Source organism: Aedes aegypti, chromosome 1 (genome assembly GCF_002204515.2).
Source record: "Aedes aegypti strain LVP_AGWG chromosome 1, AaegL5.0 Primary Assembly, whole genome shotgun sequence".
Taxonomy (NCBI): Eukaryota; Metazoa; Arthropoda; class Insecta; order Diptera; family Culicidae; genus Aedes; species Aedes aegypti.
In genome coordinates, this window is record NC_035107.1 from 81,024,558 (window position 1) to 81,050,762 (window position 26,205).

Here is a 26,205-nt window from a genome sequence, read left to right on the forward strand (position 1 = left end):
CTCAGTTCTATATGGACAGGTTTGAATGAAATTTTTAAACACATCAGACATAACATAAATTGTTGAGTGATTTTTCCAATCACTTAAAAAAAATAACAATTTTATTAAAATGCAATTTTTGAAGAAAAATTCAAAACTATTTATCTGAAAACGCAATAGCCCAATACAAAAAAAAACTGCCTTTAGAAAACTTGTTAATCTTGTCAAAATCTACAACTTTGCTGAAGATACCATGTAGCTAATTCCTTCAATTTGTTTAGTTATGTCAATTAGAAAAAATCTTCAAAAAAATCACACGGCTCAAGTGGCACGTCTTAAGCACAACTCCTTCGCAAGACCATTACGGAATAATGAGAGGTATTCTAACTGAATCCTCGGCAAGATGTTCAAAATCGATTATCTTGTCATTTTTTCAAAAGGAATTGTGTTTTTGTAATTAAAAATGTTTTAGTAATGCTTTGGCCCGCTGCGCAACTTTATTTCTGAGATTTGGCCTTTTCCTTTATTACAAAGATGAAAGAACATGAAAGCAGTTTGATTGGCAAATAGATGACACCTATGAGCTTTTTTTTCCCTCTGTGGGGACATGATACCACTGCGACCATTAAGTTGATCTATTGTGGTGTTATCCTCTTTGTTTTTGCCGTACTGTAGAAATATGTTTCTATATGAAGTAACTATCTCCACAGCTATTGGCGTGCATCCCAATCAGGTACTACGTTTCGGATAAAATGTAGTACCTGTTTTGGATGATAGTACTGAATTTCATTAGGCTCTAGCAAGCCTTTATCTAAATATCTACAACGCTTGTGGTATAGTGCAACACACTTGCACAACAAATGTTCAGTGCTTTCGCTTTCTAATTTACAGAAACGACACATATCTTCTGGCAATTTACCTATAATTTTAAGGTAACGTTTGCTGGGGCAGTGGCCTGTTAATAAGCCAGTATAAGTACTTAGATCGTGTTTATTGAGGTTTAACAACCTCAGCGTTTGATAGGCGTCTGGTTCGATGAATCGTTTGGACTGACGAGAGTCCATTGCGTTCTTCCAGTTTAGTTTGATTTTTGCCTTCATCCATCTCTTTAATTGCATTTTCAGAGCACAAGAGGCCATTCCGAAGAACGGTTGAGGCCCTATAAATTGCATGGAAGAACCTTGTTTTGCTAACTGATCAGCTTTTTCATTTCCTTCTATTCCGCAATGGCCAGGAACCCAATATAGATTAACCTTATTACGATAGGACAACTGCTGCAGTAGCTTGGAACACTCCCAAACAAGTCTTGATGTGTAAGTTCTAGACTTCAAAGCGTTCATGGCTGCTTTGCTATCCGAACAAATACATATATTAGCATTCCGGTAGCGCCTTTTAAGACAAATGTCAGCGCATTCAAGAATGGCATAAATTTCGGCCTGAAAAACTGTTGGCCAACTTCCCAGTGCATAAGATACATTTACTCCTGGGCCAAACACTCCTGACCCTACCATGTTATCTTGTTTTGAACCATCAGTGAAAAAAATTAATGATCCAGATCGGAAAGTTGGTCCTCCTGTGTCCCAATCCTGGCGAGTTACATCAGCAACCCAAAAACGATGATCAAAAAAGTTACGCTTCAACATATAATCTTCGTTCACTAAGTACACTGGACTTATTTTGAAGTGCTTCAATATAGTCATATGTCCTTTTAGTTCACTATCAGCGCTATCTAAGGACCTTCTGACTCTGATAGCACTCTTAACTGCATCCATTTGTATATAGTCATGAAGTGGAAGAAGATTTAACATTGCGTTCAACGCATTTGAAGGGGTATTTCGTATTGCCCCAGTAATTGAAATAGTAGCAAGCCTTTGTAGTTTATTTAACTTAGCTTGAGTAGCGACTTGTTTGGTTTTTTCCCACCAAAAAATTGATGCGTATGAAATAATGGGTTTAACAATGGCCGAATAGATCCAGCATATCATCTTCGGTTTCAGACCCCATTTTTTACCAAAGGTTCTTTTGCAGCCCCAGAAAGCATTTCTTGCTTTTTCTATCTGTTGTTCTATATGCTTATTCCAAACAAGCTTACAATCTAATATAACGCCTACAAATTTGGCACTAAGAGATAAGGATAGTTTAGTATACCTATGAGCTTAATACGTGATTAAACATTGTAAATTCAATACATCATTATTTGACCATTTATTTTACTTTGGGTTCAGTCTAGTTAAGACCATTTTTTACCAACTTGATGTGACAAAAGTGATCTGTACGAATATGAGTTTGAGTCACTGTATCTGCACCCTCTTCTATCTAGCTAGCTGGACTTGAAAAACCCTTCGGACATGATTGATTTTCACACACTTGATTAAACACTGATTTTCCCCCGCAAACCACTATTTTACAGCACAATTTCCAACACTAACCGTTAGAGCAAACATTCACGCACTCGCAGGTGTTAATTTCAACCACTGGTAGTTTAGCTAGACGGCACATTTTTCACTTACATAAATCAACAACAGTTCGTCGAGTTCCTCGAAGAAAAAATCCGACATCTTTGTTTTACGCGATGCCCTGCACAAGGATTCGGGTACGGAAAAGATGACACTTTCCGCAGTTTTTTCACTTCAACGTTTTCGCAACATCATGACCAGACATTCGCAACATGGACCAGACAGCTACCAACGATAGGCGCATTCAAATCTGCGCTTTCAGTGCATACCATTATTAATTAAACTAGCCCTATTTTACATGACAGTCAAATTTTTTTTAACTTTTAATACCTAGGTAATTGTTATTTTCTAAAAGTTGCAATATCAATTGTTGTTTCCTTGACCTGAAAAATGGTATAACCGACAGGCTTACGTTAAGTTTGAATGAAATAAATACTAAATACTAAACTAAATACTAAACATCAAAAAAGACGCACTGAATGACAGCTGATAGCTGTCAATAGGGAGAGCGCAGCCGCGAGAATCAACGCGACGGAACAACGGTAACAAAACAAAAAAGCGAGAAAACCCGTTTGAACCCGTAAACGAGCGCGGCTGTGTGGGTGGCCAGACAACGGATGGAAAGACGCATCAAAACAAACGGTGCGGCCATAGTAACGCGTCCGCGTCCGCGAACGCGATGCGATCAAAGGATTTCCTGTTGTTGATATTCTGCTTTGCGGGCTCGCACACGCGCACGCATCGCTCGACGCGTTTACTATGGCAGCGCCCAAAGATGACCGCGAAACCGGCTCGGAGACGACTCTTCGGCTAACGGTCAGCGATGAGAAAGAGCCGGAAAGGAAAGCACGCGAACGTTCGTGTCAAAACAAAGTAAAAACATCGCATTGTTTCAGTGCTGTCGACAAGGGGGTGGTCACTCTACGCAGTGTGCCTTGCGCAGCTATGAACCTGTGCATGCTATAAAACGTTTGACTTTTACTGTGCGCTCTGTTTTCAAGTTGCCCGTGAGTGAGAGCGAGACAGCACCAAAACACGGCGCACAATAAAAGTCATGAGAACAAAAGAATTTATGGCACGTACAGAGGCTCATGGCACATTTCGGCACACTGACTGGCACAGCTTTCCAATGTGGGTTGCTATAAAATCACAGTGAACTGAAATTTCCATCTGAGCAACCATTGAGTCACCTGAGTTGTTTTTTATATGTCAAACATGGACTTAACGAAATTTTCACGTTGGCATCGGCTTCAGAAGGAATCTCCCAACAATATAAATACTACATGATTTTATATTCATAAACTTTTTTTTTTCAGAATTGAGCTACAGAGCGGCACCAAACCAGCAGGACTGAACTAAAGGTGATGGAATCGACTTTGCCTCATGTTCAATTTGTAATCGATAGTGAAAAAAATATTATATTAAATGACACAAAAGAGCTTCTGTGACCTTGTTGTTATCTCAAAGCAAACTATGAAGGCGAAGAAATAGGTGAAAACATGTAGGGGAACCTGGGGGAATACAAATATAAGAATCAATGCACTCCTTATTCGAGGAACCGTTTGGACAAAAAAGCTTATTTTGGAAGGTTATGCAGTCTCTCATATGAAAGCCCCGAACGCACTGGCTGCAGTATGGCGTGCCCTCCACAGTGATCCGCATTACTAATATTTCACTATTTTTAGAAATTAAAAGTGTTTTGAAACGTGATTTAGGGTTAAAGACTCTTTTTCGGGCACAAATTTTTGGTTATCGTAGAATTCTAACAAATTTTATGTTTTCCATACATTTGTAGGCTCTCAACTTTTTCGAAAAACTAAAGTTTGGGCAAACTTAGGCAAAAGGAATATTCTTTAATCGATTACTTTGTCTTGAAAACGCGTTACTTTTTTAGCATTGGGTTTTATTGTTTGCGTTTCGTAATTCAATTGAACAAACACTGATTATTGCTCTGCTGTAACATCTGTTTGTCTGTGCTTTCATCGTAATATTCTCCCAATTCTTCGCACTCCTTTCCCTTCCACCACGCTCCCGTACACAACCGTTGACGCTCAGTATCAAAGTTCCCGTCTAGTCTAGAATTCGTGTGGGCCGTTTCCTAAACCTTCCCATTGAAGTTTTACATGTACATGTCGGGAAAGTAATGCAACATTCAGAGCATTTTAAATTTTGTATGACAAGAGACAAACAAGAAAAAAACTCAATGTTTACTGAGAACGTTTTTCCATAATTTCAGTTCATTGAATTTTTATGGCATGTAATGTTTGCACGCTTGGCACACCTCGGCGCACCGATGGCACAGTTGTGCCGAATGAAGTGCGTAGAGTGACCTTCCCCTTGGCTGTCGATTAGGGGTGTGAAAAAATTCTAGAGCGGTTGGCGATTAGAGCGGAACTAAAAACAACAACAAACAAAAAATAGCAAATGATATTATTCGGCGAAACTGAAGTATTGCTTATTGCATTGCAAATTATTGTTGTTTCGCTGAATGTCATGACGTTTCTGTAAGGAAAGTAATAATTAATGAATAGTACGCTGTTCAGTTCATAAGTACTCTGCAAAAGAATAGGACAAGAAACGGTCAAGGAATGATTCCGCTGCCGGAATGACTTGAGCTGTACGCTGCTGATAAGTTTAGAGTCGATTTCATAACCACGGTAACGCGTCACGTGCAAATCAAATAGAGCTGTGCGGAAAATGTTCCGTTCCATTATTCCGCAAGTTAGAGTGACATTTCGATTCTACACACTTAGAATTTTTTCACGGTCTCGGCTTTGCGAATCTCGGTTTTCTAATGGATCATTAAAATAACCAAAACGGCCGCTATGGAAAGCATAGATAGCGCCACCGTAGCCTTGTGTGTTTGACAGAACAGCAATGCTGTCACAATGTTAAATCCCATATACAGTGGCGCCTTTGTTTTGGTGCGGTGAGCACTTGCAAAAACTACATTCAATGATCCATTTTAACCGAAACTCAGCTAACAAATGGTCTGTTTGCTTAGAAACGAAGCACAATTTACTGATACTCGGCGTTTATTTCCTGATATTCTAGCTAGCACATTACTGATTTTCACAAAGCATCATCGATTAGCTACGATGATACCCTGGAAACCACGATGATGACTGTTGTTTTCTGCTGTTTTTCAAAGCATTGAACTCTACAAACATACTTTGGTTAGATGTTTTGGTTCAATGATACAATGATTCTCAAGCCTGCGGTAGAACTTTGACAGATGCGGTACAACTTGATGGCTACCGCAGAAAAGAAAATTTTCAAAAGAATCAAAAGAGTCGTACATTTATCCAACGAGGCTCGCTGAGTTAGATAAATACGACGAGTGCTGAAAAAATCGAGTTTTGCAACGAGTTGCATACAACATTTTTTTGCAATTACGAAAAATGCCATTGTAATTACACAGACAAACAGACGTCACACTCTCATCGATGTCCATCGACCACCTTTTTAACTGTCGATTCAAATATATGACTGGTGGCCAACCCACCGCCCACAGCGCTGGCATCGTTTTTATTCGTGTTTGACATTTACACACTACCACCACCTGTTAGCTCATCGGCCAAACACAGTCATTTTAGCATTGGGCGTACATGTTCTCGCGACTATGATTTTAATCGCGATTTGTTCTAAGTGTTACGTCTGTTTGTCTGTGGTAATTGGATTGTAGTTGGAGCATAAACATATTTCAAGAAAATCCAAATGAGCTTCCATGCGTAGCAACGGCTCAGTTTTCCTCAATCAGGTAGGCTGTGGAATGACTGTCACATATTTTCACACGTCCATTGCCGATTCCATTTCCAATTACTGACCAGGTAAGACGCTGCACACAATTTTCCTCCAATACAGAATGTTTTATGTTGTGTTGAATATCCCGCACGAACCACCGCATAAACCTGTTTTCTTTTTCGAGAGTGAACAAACTCTACGCCCACAAGACAATTCCCTTTTAAACTCAGAATCCATCACAGTTGTTCATTATTCTATTATATCCGATGGACGATCTCAATAGGGATATTCAAACGGATGTAGAACCCCAATCTAGTTGACTAAGATATTTAGATATTCAGAGCAATTTGAATAATAACGTATACTGCCCATAACTGCATAACAGTCACATTCGACATTTTTGACAAATTGGAGTTAATACCGGGGAGAGTCCTCAAATGATAAATACTTTCGATCAACTTACTAAAATCTGTGAGTTTGTTCTAGAAAATTCGAAAAAAATACCAAGTTGTTTTGTCACATTGGCAATTGTAACCGCATAACAGTCACATTGAGATCATACATGAGCCTTATAATGTAGTAGCAACGAAATTTCTATCAGAATTATTTTCTGACTGTTCACCCAATATGCGATATGAGTTGTGCAAAATTTCAGACTTAAAGAAGCTCTTTTGAATTCTTAATGATTTTTTGAAATTTTAGTTTCCTCCCATACTGCAGTAAAATGCAAACTTGGTATCCCATTTACTCAATGCCTACTTTTGTCGAATGTTACAAATATGCAGTTATGGGCAGTATAGAGGCAACCATATATCAAATTGACAACTCCGAAAACAGTGCTGACAAGTGCTACTTTTCGATACCTATATTAGTGCTGAAAAGTATCACTTTTCAGCACTGTTTGCACTAATAGGAAAAGTAGGCCCTTATGTTGATCAATTTCTTGTTGAAAAGAAGGCTGATATGCAACCGAATCGCAAAAATTGTTTTTTTTCTTCCCTTGCTGGCTGGCGGTAATATGGATCATGGTTGCTTTTTTGGTTACTTTGTGTTACAGCATTTGAAGCTCAGTTAGGGCCCATTCCAGAGCTGCCAGATTATTTGATAGAAAATCTGTATCCAAGAGGTTAAAAAATCTGTGTCCCATACAAAAATATCTGTGTCCATACAAAAATTGTTGAAAGAAAATCTGTGTTCCATACAAATTGAATCTGTGTCAGAATAAAAATATCTGTGTAATACAGAGAAATCTGTACATCTGGCAGCCCTGGCCCATTCACATATTTCATAACGCTCAAGGGGGTGGGTGGGTGTTCTCGTGATGTTACGGCTCATACAAAATTTGGATAATATTCATACAAAACGCGTTACGAGGGGGTGGGTGGGTATCGAAAATGGCCATATTTGGCGTTATGAAATTTATGAACAAGCCCTTAGATTGGATTTGCAATGATCCCTCTCGAATATTGCATTTACGTTGCCCGTATTTTTTGGTTACTTTGTGTTAGGGTTTATTCACAAATTTCATAACGCCAAAAATGACCACTTTTGACACCCACCCACCCCCTCGTAACGCATTTTGTATGAACATTTTTCAAATTTTGTATGAGCTGTAACATCTTAAGGATACCCACCCACCCCCTTCAGCGTTATGAAATTTGTGAATGGGCCCTTACAGCATTTGAAGCTCAGCCCTCTCGAATATGGACCGGTGCACGAGTTCACGAATTTGACGTTTGAGTGGTGCCGAATTCACTCGTTGTCATGGTCACGTAAATAACACGGCACCGCTCAAAAGTCAAATGGATCAATGCACGAGTTCACTATTTGACTTTTGAGCGGTGCCGTGTTATTTACGTGACCATGGCAACGAGTGAATTTGGCACCGCTCAAACGTCAACTTAGTGAACTCGTGCATTGATCCATAGTAAACGCGTGCATCGGTTCATTGCATTTTCGTTGCCCGCTGTGCCCCAAATCACCCTATCAAAAACATCGCATGCACTGCAGTCGTCTTGGAAACGGAAATAAACAATTTCGGTCGTGTCCGTTGGTAAACTTTGAGTGACCATTAATTTTAATTTTGTAATTCAATGCTAGAAATATTTACTTGAGAAACGTGTCCGTTTCGTTCCGTTTTCCGTATCGGTTAGTGTGTAGTGTAGAAAAATGTCCTCCGGTTTCAGTTCCGTGTTCAAAATCAATGGCGTTCCGATTCTTCCACCGGTGGTGAGTATAAGTTAAGTTTCCACAAGCCCTTGGTGACTATTCTGATTCTATCTGTCCATCCCCAGATGACCGACGAAGTTCGAGCGGAAGTGGCTCGATATCGCAGAATGGCAGTCGAGTTGGAGCAAAAGCTTCAGAATTTGAGAATCGAACCAGCTACGGAAAGTCCTATGGATGATGTCAGTCGTGATCAGCAAGAAGAAGACGCATCAGATTCAACTTCCAATCTGGAAGGTGCCCAATTGGTTCGAAGAGGCTCGTTCACTTTGGAAGCACCAAGTCCCGGGCTGGGAAAACTTCCGCAATCTACCACCACCCCTGTAAATGAGAAGCTAACGGACAGGTCGGACGATGAATCCCCAAGGCCCCGCTTGATTCGCTCCAATTCCTATACCCTAGACGGCCCGAGTCCGCTGCTGATGAAACACATGGCTAATCAGAGTTTGAACATTAGGAGTTCGACGTCGATGGGGGAAATTGAGACCGGCTGTGGGAAGGCTCACGTCAAGAAGTTGGATTTTGGAGGTGGTGAAGCAGGGAACAAAAAAAGTTCCAAAGCCGGTGCTAAACCGAAATGGGTGTCCACTAAGAAGGTATTTATTGATGAACAGAGATGTTATTCTGTTTTTTTTTTTTCATAATTTCATCCATAACACCTAATGCCAGGGTGCTCCTAATTTGACCACTCTCATAAGAAAACAATGTGATTGGACAATTAAGGAACCGAAAATAAATCACTGTCCGAAACTGGCTCTGGCCTATCAAAACATGATGTTTTCAATTATTCACCAATAGAATATTTTGAACCTAGAATTTTCTGAAAGATTATTTCGTAAACTCTAAAATATCGTGGTCTCAGGTATGCGTGCCACGTTTTATTGACAATAGATGACTGAACATAGTGCAGGACTGCTATTATAGACTAACTAGCTTATTCATAGCCTATCAACTAATTAATCTAGGGTTTGCTTAACTTATCAGGTATCTCCGAAGCCGCTAAGTCCAGTCAAGAAATATAAAAGTCCTTACGATTCGTCGGCTAAACCGCAAGCTGCTGTAAGCAAGAAGAAAATCAAACAGCTCGAAAACTCTCGAGATAGTCCGCTGGGAAAGCAGAATAAGCCAGCGGAATCAACGCCACTGAGCGATTGCCAGCAGCGAATAAAAGACATGCAAGCCGAGCACGAGCGACGAGTCAAAGAGCTGCTCAAACGACAGGAAGAAGAACAGCTAAAATTGCAAGAGAGCTTCCGCCAACAGCAGGAAGAGCTAATGAAGATGCTGCCCATGCCTCTGTTGGATCAGATTCACACTTCCACTCCTCTGTTGACAAGCCCGGATGAATCGACGGTTGACGAGCAGCTGGCTAAGCCGTCCTTCCGGACGCTGAACATAAGCTCGAAAGATTTCGTCAACAACAACGACTCCCAGTCCAGTATTGGTCACGTGTCTTCGAGACATACGATTGTTTCGTCCGATACGAGCAGAACGAGCCTGGAGTTGGAAAACTCCGACGAGTTGTACCGAACTTGTGAGTATAACAATGCTGCCGTCAGTCATCGTGATTCCAACGGGAACGGACAATTTGATGACGTGCGTAGCTATCTGGAGTCGATCGGTCAATCCCTTCAGGATGACGACCTGAAACAGTTGTCCAAGCTGGACACGATCGAGCCTTTTAACAAGCGTCACCAAGCTGCTTCTCTGATCAATGCCTACGCTCGGGGTTATCTCACCCGAAGGCTCTTCCAAACGGACCACGTGCAGAAAATGGTGCAGGTAATCCGAGACACGTTGCTCTTCATATTGGATCTGCATCATGAGAGGCACACCTCACGTCAGCAAGTCCGCAGTCCGGCTGATATCCAACTCAAACGTACCCTTCTGCAGCAACTCACATCGGCGTGCTACCAACTGCACGAGGTGTTTTTCGAAACAAGTGTGCAACAGCGCATGGCCATCATTCGACGGGATCGAGATGCACTGCGGCGTAGACTGGAGAACCGGCCCCGGACGGCCAGCTCGGTGGGATCAAGCGTATTGAGTCGCTCGGCATCGGTCAGCAGCAGCAGCAGGGGCGCTGCGTCCAAGAAGCAAACCAACGTCTATCGGAAGCTGCAGATGTGCTCGTTGTAAGTAAAACTTTTTTTATTGATAATCAAATGGTGCGGTAGTATTACACATTCAATCCATTATGCATAAGGTTTCCGTAGATTAACAAGAAGTCACCAATTTAATTCCATTTGCATGGTAGATTCGTAACACTTAGCATAGATTTTATCTTTGATCATACTACTTGTGCAATGCACGAACAATTGTGCAAGTTGCACAAATAGATTCTTCAAAATTGCATCTAAGGTTTTACACCAGAGAATAAAAAATAAAAAATAAATGCAGAGCTACCTTTAAAGAAAGCTGCAAAAAAATTTCTGAACAAATCGCTTGGAAGAATTTATGAACGACATAAGGAAAGTGTACCAGTTATGGCCATAGTGGTTCCCTGTTTGGCCATATGTTAAATTTTGATAACTTTCACATTTTAAATCTTTTTGAATGTTTTTTCACCAAGATAGCTATAATAGTTCCCAATTCAACTCCATTAGCATAAAACTTCGGCCATCTTCATAAGATTCGATTTTAAATGAGTGAGTTTTAAAAATTATGTAACTTGCCATACGCTTAAGCGCGCTTTGTAACTCTACTCTACTGAAGATGACCTTAGTCTTAACACTAACAATTACCCACCAACTCGTAGTTCATTCGCATTTTTCACCTAATAACTTCCAACCCAACAATCTCTCTCTATTTCACATCGCTTTCCTGCTTTTGCTTTCGGTATCGTGGCAATTCTCACATGGCACACGCGTTCTCACAATCAAGATATTCAGTAAATATTGAAGGTGAACCCGCCTCCACAGAAGACACTAACGGTTACGACGACACCAATGGATCTATGAATGGATCGGCTCATGAAGATCTCATTCCACCCAAACCAAAGGAGCACATCTTGGCAGTCTCAAAGAGCGTCCCAGCCTCCAGCCGAAGCTCTCTTAGTGCATCATCAACTGGCCGTAACTCACCGGCGCCCAGTCTGTCAGCTACGGTTGTCTCCCGATTAGTGCACCAGATGAAGCAAGCCATTGCACCTCAGCAACAATACTGCCAAGAGACCACCAACAAGTTGAGGCTCCGTCCCAAGACATCAGAAGCGGCCTTAATTGGGACCAATGCCTATCAAAAACGTACCCTGTGGGATCAAAAATATTACTAAGCTTTGCATTTATTAGAAAATAAGACATCGTTTATGCTACTAGATATGCGAATTTATTTTCTATGAAAATTTAAATACACTTGTGCCTCGAAAATTCAGACTTCAACAGTTACGATTATATTGTTAATTCATAAGATACCACGGTGGAAGTGTGTGTTACAAGTTCATGCCTAGGTTTTGAAGATGCCTTATCCTCTAACAAAATTGAAACTCCTACGACCGACGGCCATTTTTGTACGGATTCATAGTCTTCAACTGCTCGGGGTCATACCGGATGCGAATTGGCGGCATGGATGGAGTCATCTCGATGATGGCCGGATCCGGAATGCACTGTGCCTGTTGTTCGGCCAATTTGTTATTGATGGGAACTCGCGAAACCAAATGCCTTGGAACGAAATCTTTTGCCTTGAAATCAAAATAGTGCTCGCGTTTGTAATTCTCAACCGTTTTCAGCAATGGTAAAACTGGCCTATTCTTGGTCTTGGCATCGGTGATAAGCTCGTCGGCGTATTTCAGGAAATGATTATTCTCCTTTTCCGCACTGTTTCGCATGTACTCCAGCTCGGCACGTGTATCTGCTTCCTGCTTTTCTCGAGCTTCTATTTCATCGGCCTGATCCAACAACAGCTTCCGCTGAGCGTGCGTTTTGTACGTTTTGTCAGTGACCTTACGACGATCGAATCCAAAAGTCACGTCTACGTTCTTCAAACGATCGGCCATCTCTTTCCGCTCTAAATATGCCTTCTCTTGTTCCTTCTTCTTCTGCCATTCCATTTCTTCCAGATGTGCCTTGATACGTGCTGCTTTTATCTGTTTTCTCTTCTCCATCTCTTCCCGTTCTATCTCATCAGCTTTCAAATTCTTATCCTGTATTGCCTTTTCGCGGTTGCGTTCCTCTTCTTCTAACAGTTGCTTCTGTCGTTCAACTGAATCCTGAAGCAGATGAGTATTGTCACGAAACTTGTGCTTTTTCACGTGAATCTCCTTTCGTTTCTCTGCAATAGCCCTTTGGCCGTCATTGTAAATCTGATTTACGGTTTCCTCGATGGTCGCTTCACGCTTCAAACGTTCTTCGCGTTCATGTGCCATCTTCATGGCCTCCAAAGCATGCCGCCGTCTCATCTCCTTCTTACACTCTAGCATTTTCTGCTCATGATCCATATCCCGACGAATTTCATCCGTCAGCGCTTGATGCTGTTTCAGTTCTTGCTGTACCATGAAGTCTTGCATTTGCTTCATTTCCTTGCGATCGTGTTCAATCTTCTCCTTCAGTTCTTTCTTGTACTGGTCAAACCGTTTCCTGTCATCCAGGTGACGCTCCGCTTGAGATTTTACCCATCGATTTGCTTGGGCAATATCTTGACGATCCAGTTGTTGTCGGCGTGCATCATGCAGAGCTTCCTGTTCGGCACGGAATTGACGCTGATACTCACGAGCTTTCAGAACCTCACAGAATTTGGCAGCGCTCTCCAGAACACGAGGCCCTTCCTTTTCCTTCTGGATCATTTCCTCGGCCTTCTGGATTAGTTCCCTGCGCTTGATCTCATCGGCTGCTTTCAGCTCGCGGTAGTGCTTCTCATCTGAAAAAGGTCATAAGAGAGGATATAATCAATAAGATGGCAACCATATTAACCTTCCAGTCGTCGCGTGATTCGCCACCGTCAAAACCACCACACTGCTGTTGTGAACGAAAAGCGAGGTTTCCTCAATAGTGTTGTACAAACCACAACAGCGCGACGACTGAAGTGTTACTGGCCGTATGTAAGCGGCGTATGGCCAATATCAAAAGAAAAGTAGCATCTAAATATTATGTGCGGCGCGAAAAATTCTCGCGCCGACGATCTTCAAAAACTCTTGTAGATCGTCGCAGTTACTTCAAATATTTTTGGCATCATTTGCGCGATCATGCCGTGGACAATCAGTAATAATCGCGCAGAAGGCACCAACACGATATGAAGTAGCTGCGATGATCTACTCGCAATTCAAGCAGTTTCAAGTAGAGTTAGGTACATATTTCTCAGGAGCTGTACTGACGAGCCTCCCATCAAACTGGCTCTCAGCTCATCGAAATCCTAGTGTGCTGTGCTGAACGGAGGCTCACGAAAACTCTAAAAGCGCGCGCCTGGTGATGTGCTCTCGGAGAGACTCGTCTCATGCGCTGCTCGGCGCTACGGCTCGCCATCGGTATCGAAGTTGTGATACAACTGCTTAGTAACGAAGAGCCTCTACAACTATTTTCGTCTCATTATGCAGGTGTCTAGATGGTCTATAGTCGAAGACTCGCGATCCAAGAGTTACAATTTCGATCCTCGTTGAAAACTTTTGTTATCACTTCAATTATTGCGCTGACTTTTAAACAGCACATGTGACGGAGCGCACGAGACCGCAGTGAGACACATCTCAAGAAAAATGAGGCGCATCAGAAAAGGGCTCACAATGTACAGCGCGCCCGTGCGCTTGCAAGCAATGAGGCTCCTGCACCTTAGGCTACAGCACGTGCATAGTAACTCTAGTTTCAAGATCGCCGTCGCGATAAATAATCGCGCAATTCACAATAATTGAACCACGTAATTTATGATGCCTTTAACAACTCCATATTATGTTCTAAACCTATTAGTATTCGTGATCTAAAGCAAAACTAAAATTCCAAGGTGGCGCTGTTCTAGAATAGTGATTAACCCCTCTTAGACTACCGGCAGCTTCAGTTTTGTCCGCAAAATAAATATTAAAACCATTATAACTTTTTTTATTATTCAATATTTTTGCACCATTACTTCACAAGTTCTCAAACAACTCTTCTAGTTTAGAAATTCATGCCGATATTAATTATTGGTTATCTGGTTTTGAAAATATTACGATGTTCCTTGGGGGGACCGACATTTTCCATATAAAATGTCTTTGGCGGCCATTTTGTTTTTGATCAATTTATCAAAAAAATAAAATGTGGGCTATAAAAGGCCAGGTAATAAGGTGCTACTCTGAAAAAATAATACAAATCTATTAAGAATTCTTGGAAATATCTGAAAATTACCATATGATGTTTTTTAAAGTTTTTAAGATCGGGCACTGTTCTGGCAGCCCTGCCGTACGATACTGTCGCATTCCTAGACGAAGGATCGTCGGCGACTTTGGTGGACGACGTGGTCGCAAAACGGCTGAAGGCAGAGGGGACACTCGAGCCGTTGATCGTCACGTGGACCTGCAACATCAACCGGTTTGAGAACAAGTCTCGGAGTGTCGGAATGATGATGTCGGCGAAGGGTTCGACGTAAAAGTTTCCGCTGTTCAACACGCGAACGGTGTCTGAGCTGCAGCTTCCGAAGCAGAATGTTCGGTACGCAGAAGTGGTGCAGCGATACAAGCATCTCGCAGGGGTGCCGACAAAAGATTTCCCGTCTGGGGTGCCAACGATTCTCATCGAGTTGAACAACCTTCATTTGATCGCTCCGTTGGAGTCACGTGTCGGAAAACCGAATGAACCAATTGCTGTACGATCGAAGATGGTCTGGACGATCTATGGTTCCGAGAAGCGAAAGCCCACGGTGCAGACGTCGCACCGGTGAGCAACCAGGAGCTCCATGACCTGATGCGGCACCAGTACATGCTGGACGAAACAGCATGCTCGTCGTTCGCCGTTCCAGAACCGGCGGAAGAGAAGCGGGCTCGAGAAATTTTTAAGACGACGACAAAGCGGATAGGCGATTGTTTTGAAACGGGATTGCTGTGGCGCCAGGATGAGAGAAGATTTCCCGACAGCTACCCAATGGCCGTTCGACGGTTGAAAGCCCTCGACCGTAAACTGGAACGCATTCCAGCACTGAAGGAGAACGTGTGTCGGCAAATTGAAGAGTACCAGATGAAGGGATACGCACACAAAGCAACCGACGCCGAGTTAACGGAGACGCCACTAGCATCTGTGTGGTATCTGCCGCTGAATGTTGTGATTAATCCATGCAAACCGGGCAAGGTACGTCTGGTCTGGGATGCTGCAGCGTCGGTGAATGGGGTGTGAAGAAGTAGGCCTTGCTGAGTAAGCCATGAGATTCTGACAAGCGCTAGTGGAGTTCATTACGAATCTAGCCTTCAAACTGTATAGACCATTCTCTCCTAATAAACGTTCTTTAATTGTTTGAGATTGAGTCTTTCTCTTGGCCCATCCGCCCAGTCCTTAATATTACAATAGGGTGTCTTTGAATTCGGAGTTGCTTAAGGGTCCGGATATGCTAGTGCCCCTCCCACGGGTAATCTGCCATTTTCGAGAGCGCCCGGTCGCCTTTGGTGGGGACATACAGGAAATGTACCAACAAATCCGCATGGAGGATGAGCAGGCGCAGCGATTCATTTTCCGAGGCAACAGCAACGATGCTCCGCAGGTGTACGTTATGGACATAGCGACTTTCGGCTCCACGTGCTTGCTTAAACGCCGAGCAGTTTTCTGATCAGTACCCGGAGGCTACGGTAGCGATCGTCAAGCGGCATTACGTCGACGAATACTACGACAGCGTGGACACGGTGGAAGAAGCGGTTCAGCGAGCGAACGAGGTGAAATACATTCACTCCCGTGGATGTTTCCATATCAGAAACTGGGTGTCCAATTCAGGCGAGTTCCTGAAGAATCTTGGAGAGCGGAGTAGCGAGTCGTCCGTGCATTTCAGCCTAGACAAGAGTACCGAGTACGAGCGTTTGCTGGGAATCGTATGGGATACGGTAGAAGACGTTTTCTGTTTCGCCAGCGCATCGAAATCGGAGTACGCTGAAGTCCTCTGCGGTGATAAACGTCCGACGAAGCGAATCGTTCTTAGCATCGTAATGGCGCAGTTTGATCCGGTGGGATACCTAGCGCCAGTCACCATTCTAGGAAAGATGCTGATTCAGGACCTCTGGCGGACAGGGTGTCAATGGGACGAAGTTGTGGATGAAGCATCGTTCGGCAAGTGGAAACGGTGGACGGATATTCTGGCAGAAGTTCGTGCTTTCAAGCTGCCACGCAGCTACTTTGGAAATGCGGTATCGGAAGAGGTCCAGGATGTCTTCTTCTTCTTCTTCTCTTCTGCTTGGCATTAACGTCCTCACTAGGACAGAGCCTGCTTCTCAGCTTAGTGTTCTTATGAGCACTTCCACAGTTATTAACTGAGAGCTTCCTTTGCCAAAGTTGCCATTTTCGCATTCGTATATCGTGTGGCAGGCACGATTATACTCTATGCCCAGGGAAGTCAAGGAAATTTCCATTACGAAAAGATCCTGGAATCGAACCCAGACACCTTCAGCATGGCGTTACTTTGTAGCCGCGGACTCTAACCACTCGGCTAAGGAAGGCCCAGGATGTGCAGTTGCATATATTTGCGGATGCAAGCGAGACGGCGTATGGATGCGTGGCGTACTTTCGAGCCGTTGTACGTGGTGAAGTGATGTGTGCGCTCGTGATGAGTCGAGCGAAGGTGGTACCGTTGAAGCAGCTGTCGATTCCGCGCCTGGAACTTCTGGCAGCTGTGCTCGGCGCACGGATGTCACAGGCGGTGTGCGTAAATTACAATTTCCACATTACGAAGGTGGTCTTTTGGATCGACGCAGAGGTGGAGTTGTCGTGGATTCGCCGCTACAAACAGTTCGTCGGTTTTCGTATTGGAGAGATCCTGAGCCTAACGAGACTAGCAGACTGGCGATGGGTGCCGACGAAGTTGAACGTGGCTGACCAGCTGACGAAGTGTGGTAAGAACCCGGAAATAAACCCGAACAGCGCGTGGGTACGAGGACAGCAGTTCATGTATGAGAGGGAGGAGGAATGGCCGAAGATGAGTTTGCCACCGGCGAACACGACAGAGGAGTTACGGGTTCACCTGCTGCTGCACGATGTGAAGGTTCCAGCGGTACTAATGGACGCGAGCCGATTTTCGAAGTGGACGGTCCTGGTTCGAACGATGGCGTGTGTTAACCGAATCGTTTCGAATTGCAGGCGGAAAAGTGAGAGACTGCCGATTGAGACGCTGCGAGCAACGAGAAGTCAGCTGAAGGTGCTGATACCAAACGCGGGAGCGTCAGTTCGCCTGCCGCTGAAGCAAGACAAGTATGAGAAGGCGGAGTGCTGCTTGCTGAGGATTGCGCAGTCGAAGAGTTTCCTCGACGAACTGAAGGTGTTGTCGAAATTCGATCGGCAAGCCAGTGGATGACGATCGAGAAGTCCAGTACGCTGTATAAGCTGACTCCACTAGCATGGCCTGATTCGAATGGAAGGGCGAGTGGAGCGTGCGGAGTTTCTACCGTTCGATCTGCGGTTTCCGGTGATTCTTCCGGATGACCACCGGATCACAAGGCTGATAGTTCAGCATTACCACGAGAGGAGCGGCCAGGAATACCGCCAGGCGAGGAAGAACGAGCTGCGACAGCTGTACTAGATTCCCCATGTAGACGCAGTGGTGAGAAAGGTGTCGGCATCCTGCATGCGGTGCAAGATGCATCGTTGTCGTCCTGAAGCTCCAAGGATGGCTCCGCTTCCAGTGCAGCGAGTAACGCCAAACTTAGTAGTAAAGTTGGCGTAGATTACCTGGGACCGTACGATGTCACAGTAGGATGTAGCATGGAAAAGAGGTGGATCGCGCTGTTTACCTGCATGGTGACACGCGCGGTACATTTCGAGGTGGCGCATGGGCTGACAACGCAGTCGTGTTTGATGGCGATACACCGGATCATCGGCCGTCGGGGCTGTTCGATCGAATTCTTCTCGGACAACGGGACGAATCTGCGAGGAGCCAGCAAGGAAGTAGTGGAGGCTGCGCAAGGCATCAGAGATGACTGCGCAGACCTGTTAACGAACGCGAGAACGAAGTGGACGCTCAACCCTCGGCCGCACCGCACATGGGAGGCGTCTGGGAGCGGTTGGTCCGCTCGGTGAAGGAGGCGCTTCGGGCGCTCGACGATGGAAGACGGTTGACCGACGAGATCATGCAGACGGCCATCGTTGAAACGGAGGACATCATCAACTCCCGTCCGCTGACGTACGTGTCGTAGCAGAAGCACTCACTCTAAATCATTTTCTGAGGGGTGTTTCACCGAACCAGCCATGCTTGGCGCTACCACCTACCCATCCAGCGTTGGCCTTGCGGGACGCGTTCCAGCGTTCGCAACAATTGGCTAGCGTGATGTGGGAACGGTGGATAAAGGAGTATGTGCCGTCGTTGAACCAGAGGACGAAATGGTTCGGCGAAGCAAGACCGTTACGTGCAGGAGAACTGGTATACGTAGTCGAGGGTGCCAACCGGAAGGGCTGGGTCCGTGGAGTAGTTGAGAAAGCTATCAAGTCTGGCGACGGATGAGTCCGACAAGCGTGGATGCGTACCAGTACCGAGCGGTACAAGCGAGCGACAGTGAAGCTGGCCCGAATGGAAGTACAGGATGGTAACACTGAGCCGGATGTGGATTGCGGGGCAGAGTTACGGGCCGTGGAGTGTTCTGGCAGTCTTGCCGTCCCGGTGAGACGTGAGCCGTGAAAGTCAGTTGACAGCGAGAGGTGAGTTAGAAGGAGAAAGGTAGATAGCAGATTTCAAAGAACTGTCATCTGTGACAGAGTTATAAAAAAAACAAAAACAAGAGGGAGAAGTAGTAAAAGTGCGCGTAATTGGATTAGCGAATATTAGTGGGTTAATTAGTAGAAGCAAGCGAGTTTTGAGATGTTTTGGAACGAGTTCGATCAGATCAGCATACAAGTAAGAAGATAAGATATGATGGAAACAAGACAGCAAAAGAAAAAAGTACGTTTTTTACCCAGGTTAGGAGGGAGTCGAGATTCCAAAATCTCAAGAAAGATTCGACACTCAGACGGTAACGAGACGACACGAGAGACAATTCACAGACAACGAGACGTTTAACGGACAGATAACAGACGTACATAAGGAAGGGACACTTAATTTGAGCTGTTTGGAAATACTGCCGGAGAAGTTGAGATAATGCAAAGCACACAACGAGCTTGGAGTAGAACGTCAAGGGAAGGAAGCAAACTAAAATTGTTGATTTTGTTCGGATCAAGTTGGCTAAACAAACGGTTATTGCAAATCAGCCTGGCAACATTACAGGCTGATTTGCAAAAACCGTTTGTTTAGCCAACTTGATCCGAACAGGCACGAAGCGTGGACGTTGTAAGAGTCAGACCGGAAAGCTCTCGGTGTTTTCGAGCGTAAAGTGCTGCGAACAATACTCGGTGGGAAACTCGAAAATGGTGTGTGGCGCAGACGCATGAATCACGAGTTGTATCAAGTGTACAAAGATGCGAATATTATCAAGCGTGTAAAATACGGCAGACTTCAGTGGGTTGGTCATTTTGTGCGAATGTCGGAAGAAAGAATTGCGAAAATAATATTCAGCAGGGAACCAGGTAGAGGTCGGCGACTTCGGGGAAGACCAATATCAACACAGATCCCAAAACTAGAAAAGTTTTTTTAAGAACTTGTGGTAAAATGGTGCAAAAATATTGGAAAACAAAAAAGTTATTACGATTTGAATACAGTGAAACCTCCATGAGTCGATATTGAAGGGACCATCGACTCATGGAAATATCGAGTCATGGAACAGCAATCCTTTGGAAAGCTGCTTCTAGGGACCATCATAGTAACCATGAAATTTTGTTTTTAGTATGGTTCCATGAGTCGATATCGAGTCATGGAACATCGACTCATGGAGGTATCACTGTATTCCTTTTGCGGTAAAAAATGAAGCTGCCGGTAGAGGGGTTAAGTCGGTAGGAGATGCACTGCCCATAAACGCATGTCAGTCACATGTTTGCTGGATTTCCTATTCACATGGGACAATTATGCGTTTATGGGCAGTGCAGTTTGCCTAGGCTACTTCTGCTACATGTGTTGTACTATATGCACTGATCCCTCCCCGAAAAAGTACCGTAAGGTAGTTCCGGGGAGATGAGGGTCTGAGACCAAGGGTAATGTCGGTGCACTCTGTACACTACTTGAGCAATTCAGCAAGTCGTTGGTGAGGCATCCCCTTCCTGAGTTACCTTCTCAGGGGATCTGTTTGCAGATTTTCCCCTTGTAAAAACAAAAAAAAAACTGTGCAGATCAAAGAGGACAACCAAAGCTGCATCAAGTTTCGGTACCAGAAGCACTCCAAGCCTGTTGACTTCCAGTATCACTTTATTCGAGATTTATCGAACAAAGGGAAGATCGACGTGAATTGCCCGACTAAGCAAATAAATTGTCATTAGCTTTTCACACACCGAAAGGCATAGCTCTTGGCAAAAATTTTTGTAATTCCAATTCACTGGGTAAAGAAAGGGGGAAGAAAGCAGCTCTTACAGAATCGTTCAAGACTAACACCTAAAAATGTATACGTGCTTATACAGTGCCCGTTCGATTTTGGCAAGGTGCGGTTTTGGAAACTTTACCGTTCGATTTCGGCAACACGGCATATACAAAAAATGGATCATGGGTCACCAATCCTGCGAATCTCAATGTTTCTATGTGCCTTTTTGAGGCTTACCATACTCAAAATAGGTAAATTTAATGCATGATCATTATTACGGTGATGAAAGATTCAATCATCCGTTCGATTTTGGTACGTTTCGATTTGGGCAACATGAAAATGTTTGTCTTGTTGTCAAAATCGAACGGGCAATGTAATGTTTAAAAAGGAAAAATGTTAATGAAAAAATGATTGTAATGTATCTTTTAACTGCTACTGTTTTCTTTCATTCGATTCAATATGTTACATTTACTGGTCAAGGACCCTTCCCTCATGTTCATAGAAACACTAAACTAAACAAGTAGGTCAAATTTCAGAAGAAACGTAAAACTAGACAAAGTGTTTGTGAGCTGGACGAAGGAGAATTACCATACATTCAATTACAAAATTCGTTACCCACCTTCCTCCACCTTCTCGCGCTGCTTCTGCAGCTGTTCGGCTTCCTTCTTCTCGCGAATGTTCTGCACCGTGTTCTCCCACTTCTTGGTCATGGCTTGCGACTCCGTCTTCAGGTACTGCTTGTACTCCGCCTCACGCTGAGCCAGGGTTTTGCCATCCTCCGCGACGACGATGGCGGCCGTTTGCGGTCGGATGGGCGATGTTCCGCTGGCCGTTGCCAGCAGCTGGTTCCATTTTTCCGCCGACAAAACGACGGCCTTTGGTTGGCGTGTTCGAGGCCGGTCACGGTCAGAAGTGGCCGTCGTCATCGTGGACGATGATGAGGATAACGAGGACACATAGCTGGGGCGGCGGGATTGCGGTTCCACCGGTTGGTACAGTTCCTTGATCATGGCCAGGGGGTTTTGGAAAATTTCGACGACTGCCGCAGAAAAGAAACGTGGTCCCGAAAGTATGCACGCAAACACGCGTTTGAAGAAAAGATTGTTCTTGTATAGAAGACGCCTGCTACGATTCGAGAAAAATGACGATGCAAACAAAACGGTACCGCACACTTCCGTTGCCATGATAACGGACTTTTCGGGTAACCACGAGTTTCATCGTGGCAAAGTGGGTGTCATGTTAGGGTGGGTCTTTATTTATGTGCCAATTTATATTTTCTTATAAACATACCATATTTGACGCAGTTAAGAAAATTCTGAATTCAAACATTTGTCATACGTCAAAAACGTCAAAATTTGTCCGTTTTTGTTGAAATTCGAAGCATTGCTAGCTCAACTATTATAGAATTAGGGAAAAATCAGTAAAAATATGTTAAACATTTTTTTCTTCATGTTTTAATGACTTTTTGTGGAACATATTAGGTTCCTTAAGTGACGCATCAATTCTTCAATGTGCCTAATTTGACGCACTAAAAAATAATTGCTAAAGTTTAAAATATACAAGAGTTTTAGTATTCAATAGTTCAATTTATTGAAAAAAGCGCTTTAGAGTGAACATAAAAGATAGATCTTTTGATAAAAGTTTTGAATGACGTCATCGGTAGTACTTTTGCTGTGCATTCAGTTTAAGTCAGAAAATGAAACCAGTTTAAGTGTAGAAAATAAACCGATTGAGTTCAATCCATAGTGGTTTCTGCGCTCGTGTACATACACGTTACATGTCACCAACACTACTTAAAGAGTGCTGGTTGAAAGTATAAACAAAGATCAGCTGTTCCCAGCAAAATCAAACGGCAGTATTTTCAACCAGCAAATTTGCGCACGTGTTCGTGACACCGCTCGGCGAGAGCTCAATAGTCAAGCGTTACTGTTTAGTTTAATGTATTTTCGTCGTGGTATCAAACAAGGGAAAGGTTTGAAAACAACGTTACGCTGGAACGGGGAAGAAAGTTGAAAAAAAAGGAAAAATTGATCGAAAACTAGAACGAAAACAACCGATTCCAAAAATGGTTGTTTGAGAATCTTCATTACAGCACGTGAACTACGCCTACTTGTTCCTTATTCTATGTAAACTTTAGGGGAAGACGGGGTAAGACCGCCCGCCTAAGCAATTTAATTCATATGTCAATATCAAGAATTAATAAATCCTTTTTCGATGCAGCATGTTGTTTTGTGAAGCCTTAGGCATGATAAAAAAATATCACAGGTGTTGTATTTGTAAAACAATATTTATTTCTTGACGCTTGAAAAAGTGATGTCTTATCACGATTATTTTTAGCGACGGGGTAAAACCGCCCACCCACGGGGTAAAAGCGACCACCACAATTTTCGTTCAAAATTTTGCAAAAAAATATATCATTTCCCTGTGGTTCTAAAAAGTATAATGTTCTATGAATTCTACATTGATTAACGGGTATATTGAATCATTTTTAGGGTTAATTATTTGAAATAATTTATATATATATATACTTATTTTCACCTTGAGACATCCATATTTTGGAAAAATATGCGGATTTTTTTGTATTTATAACAAAATTGATTTCATTTTACTTGAACAGTAATGTTAAACGTAGTTACAACTTTTAAAATGGTTTAGACATTTTTTGTTATAAATTAGGGGTGGCGGTCTTACCCCATCAATAGTGGTCGGTTTTACCCCGCTTGCGCAATTTTCACAACTATGGTCTCATTTCAAAGCTAAATATTTACAATTCAAATTTCACTTCACCGAAGCATATTTCACATTTCTGTTGATGCATGGACGGGTAATTTGTTATGATTTTACAAAAAAATCCCTTCCGAAATGCTTAAGTGAGCATCTGTTAAATTTAGATCAAATTCAATATCGACGAGCAGAAACTTTGTTTTTGATATTTGTTAGGAAAAATTTAACATAAATATCGACCTAAATGGTTCGGAATGTCAAAAATCTTGTGTGTATGGAAAGTGCTCGGTGAACTTTTAAGAAAATGGCCATTTTCATGCCAAACTGAAGGTGGTCCGTCTTACCCCGGCGGGCGCTCTTACCCCGTCTTCCCCTATGGGCCGCGGCCCGCGGGGCAAATATGCGTGCAACCAACGGCAGTATGGCATCTAAATCGCTCGAGAACCATGTATGAGGTCATCCATCAATTACGTCATGTTATTAGAGGAAGGAGCTGTTCTGCAAAATGCGACAAATCATACATTTTTTTTAAGGTTTCGTAAAAAAGTTTGACGTAGGGCGGATGGGCAGATGTTGTAGAAAATGGTATGTATTTGTGACACTTATCTCATGGACACCCTCTATTATATAAATTTTACTTAACCAACCATTGAACCAACACCTCACCTCCTGACGTATTTATTTAAGCTTTCTCGAAACATTAGGGAAAGTCCATAAACCGCGCTAAATTGTACCGTTTTCAACCCCTCTCCACCTTGGCCATATTTTTTGTATGGAAAGTGCGAATATTTTGTATGAATCTTTGCGTTTCCCTGAACCCCTCTGTGTGGTACTGAACGAACATTGTCATAGATCTTGTCTTCCAACCCTGTTATGATGGCTGGCAATCAAAAGCCTGTTGAAAGATATCCGAGAATGTAGCAGCGGATCGAACATCAAACGATCTAGTAGGCATGGCACAACTTTGACGCCTCACTCCTATAGTAACGTCAGAATGGAATGAAAGGTTTTTCGTGGGGCTCCCGCTTGCCAACATCGATTCAGAGCTTCACACCCTCCTCTCCCTAAAAACGTGACGTAATCTATGGATGACCCTTTACATATGATTTCATAAAGCATTGGATTATTCTGTGGACGGATGTTTTGAATGCAAGCGCCATAAATATTTCTTTTCCTATTTTCGATCCAACAAAACATGCTGAGCAAAAATCAAATAATAAGGAACATTGTGTGCCTAACTTGACGCACAAGATTTTCATACAAAAATATGTCGACGTCAGTTCATGAATAAAAGGATATTACTGGCTGTTGTTGATGATATTGATGTAAAAGACCACAATATTTTAACGAAAATTGATTAACAATATTTAGCATTTTTACTAAGGAATGAAAAAATTGACGCACTGGTAGGATGCATTTTCAAATAAATTTTATTTTTTGCCTATTATCAATCAAAAATAAACTTTTTTCAATTGGAATCCTTCAATAACATGTAAATGGAGAATAAGCAATAAATTTTCGAGTGCTAGTTTGAACCAGATTTTTTTTTATGATAAAATTATTTAGAAGATCGTCAAGTTTGGACCCGCGTCAAATATGGTACGTTCACGGTACCGGGACTAGTAAATAAAACCCAAAATGCCCCCTATACGTTCGGAATGTCCCAACTTAACCTCTAATGGATGTAATCTCCAAATGAGGTAATACGAGATTAATTCTATATTTTTCAGAATCTCGTGTTGAAAAAATCTTCATTTTGCACCTTGTTGCATGAATAACTCTAAAAAGATTCGCGATCTGGGCGAAATTGACAAAATGTACACAATTCAAGAAAATATAGCGTTGGAATTGTAGCTCGATTGCCTATTCACTGCACTTAAACTTTCCCCTAGCGATAATTTAACTATTCAAAAAACGGAAATTTGTAGAAGACGAAACTTCACCTAATGCAAAACAACACACTTCATTGATTACGCCTGTATTTTTGTTTATCAAAGTAATGGACGCATCTGAAATCGAAATCAAAACACGGCGATAGTAAACGGCGACAGTAAACGGCGACACTGCAAACAAAAAATAAACATGGTGGGCTTAATTGAAATCAGAATGTAAACACGGCGCAAAAGTATTGAGAATAGTATGGATTACAGGCTCATAACATTAGGCGATCCTGGGGTTAATGATTTGTCAAATAGACCCTTATCGCGAATCCCCCTCGAACTGTTTTGAAGTTTGTCAACATAATAGGTTGTTTATAGGTAATCACGGCGATTGATCATGAAATGACCTATTTTCCTGCACTGATTTATGCAGTGTCGTAATAGTCATTACGCAACACTTTTTTATGCAACTTTTCTAATGTCCTTAATGAATCATTACACGACAGTTTTGAGAAAATGCAAAATAAGAACTGTTGATTTTATAAAGTTGACACCTTGTGCATGTTGTAGCTTTTTAATTTACACTGAAATTTTTTACGCTTTTTTTTTAGATAAATAGCCATTAAAATAATTCTCAAAAACTTATTCAAATAGTCTCAAGTCAGAAAAGTGAACA

The 26,205-nt window shown here is 42.8% G+C and overlaps 3 protein-coding genes across 12 annotated transcripts in view; 1 reads left to right on the top strand and 2 right to left on the bottom strand.

Moving 5' to 3' along the window:
- Window positions 1-2,807, bottom strand: part of LOC5571312 (inositol hexakisphosphate and diphosphoinositol-pentakisphosphate kinase 2) — an 80,163-nt gene extending 77,356 nt beyond the window's left edge. For 2 of the 8 annotated variants that reach the window (XM_021840736.1, XM_021840703.1), the window contains exon 1: window positions 2,490-2,694. In XM_021840736.1, coding sequence (XP_021696428.1) covers window positions 2,490-2,537 — 48 coding nt within the window. In that variant the 5' untranslated portion in view covers window positions 2,538-2,694. The other 6 variants (XM_021840718.1, XM_021840730.1, XM_021840695.1 and 3 more) reach the window with 6 other exon arrangements.
- A 5,368-nt stretch (window positions 2,808-8,175) lies between these two features.
- Window positions 8,176-11,777, top strand: LOC5571311 (centriolar coiled-coil protein of 110 kDa). 3 transcript variants are annotated; one of them, XM_001653576.2, is made up of 4 exons: window positions 8,176-8,408; window positions 8,474-9,001; window positions 9,390-10,540; window positions 11,289-11,777. In XM_001653576.2, the coding sequence occupies exons 1-4, from the start codon at window positions 8,349-8,351 to the stop codon at window positions 11,677-11,679; spliced, it is 2,130 nt and encodes a 709-aa protein (XP_001653626.2). In that variant the 5' UTR covers window positions 8,176-8,348; the 3' UTR covers window positions 11,680-11,777. The 3 variants fall into 3 exon arrangements, with proteins under 3 accessions (XP_001653626.2, XP_021696463.1, XP_021696468.1); XM_021840771.1 differs by having other exon boundaries at window positions 11,297-11,777; XM_021840776.1 differs by having other exon boundaries at window positions 11,327-11,468.
- LOC5571310 (trichohyalin) lies at window positions 11,710-22,175 on the bottom strand. The gene is made up of 2 exons (XM_001653575.2): window positions 21,545-22,175; window positions 11,710-13,259 (listed from the first exon to the last, which is right to left on the bottom strand). The coding sequence occupies exons 1-2, from the start codon at window positions 22,107-22,109 to the stop codon at window positions 11,893-11,895; spliced, it is 1,932 nt and encodes a 643-aa protein (XP_001653625.2). The 5' UTR covers window positions 22,110-22,175; the 3' UTR covers window positions 11,710-11,892.
- Window positions 22,176-26,205: the final 4,030 nt, after the last annotated feature.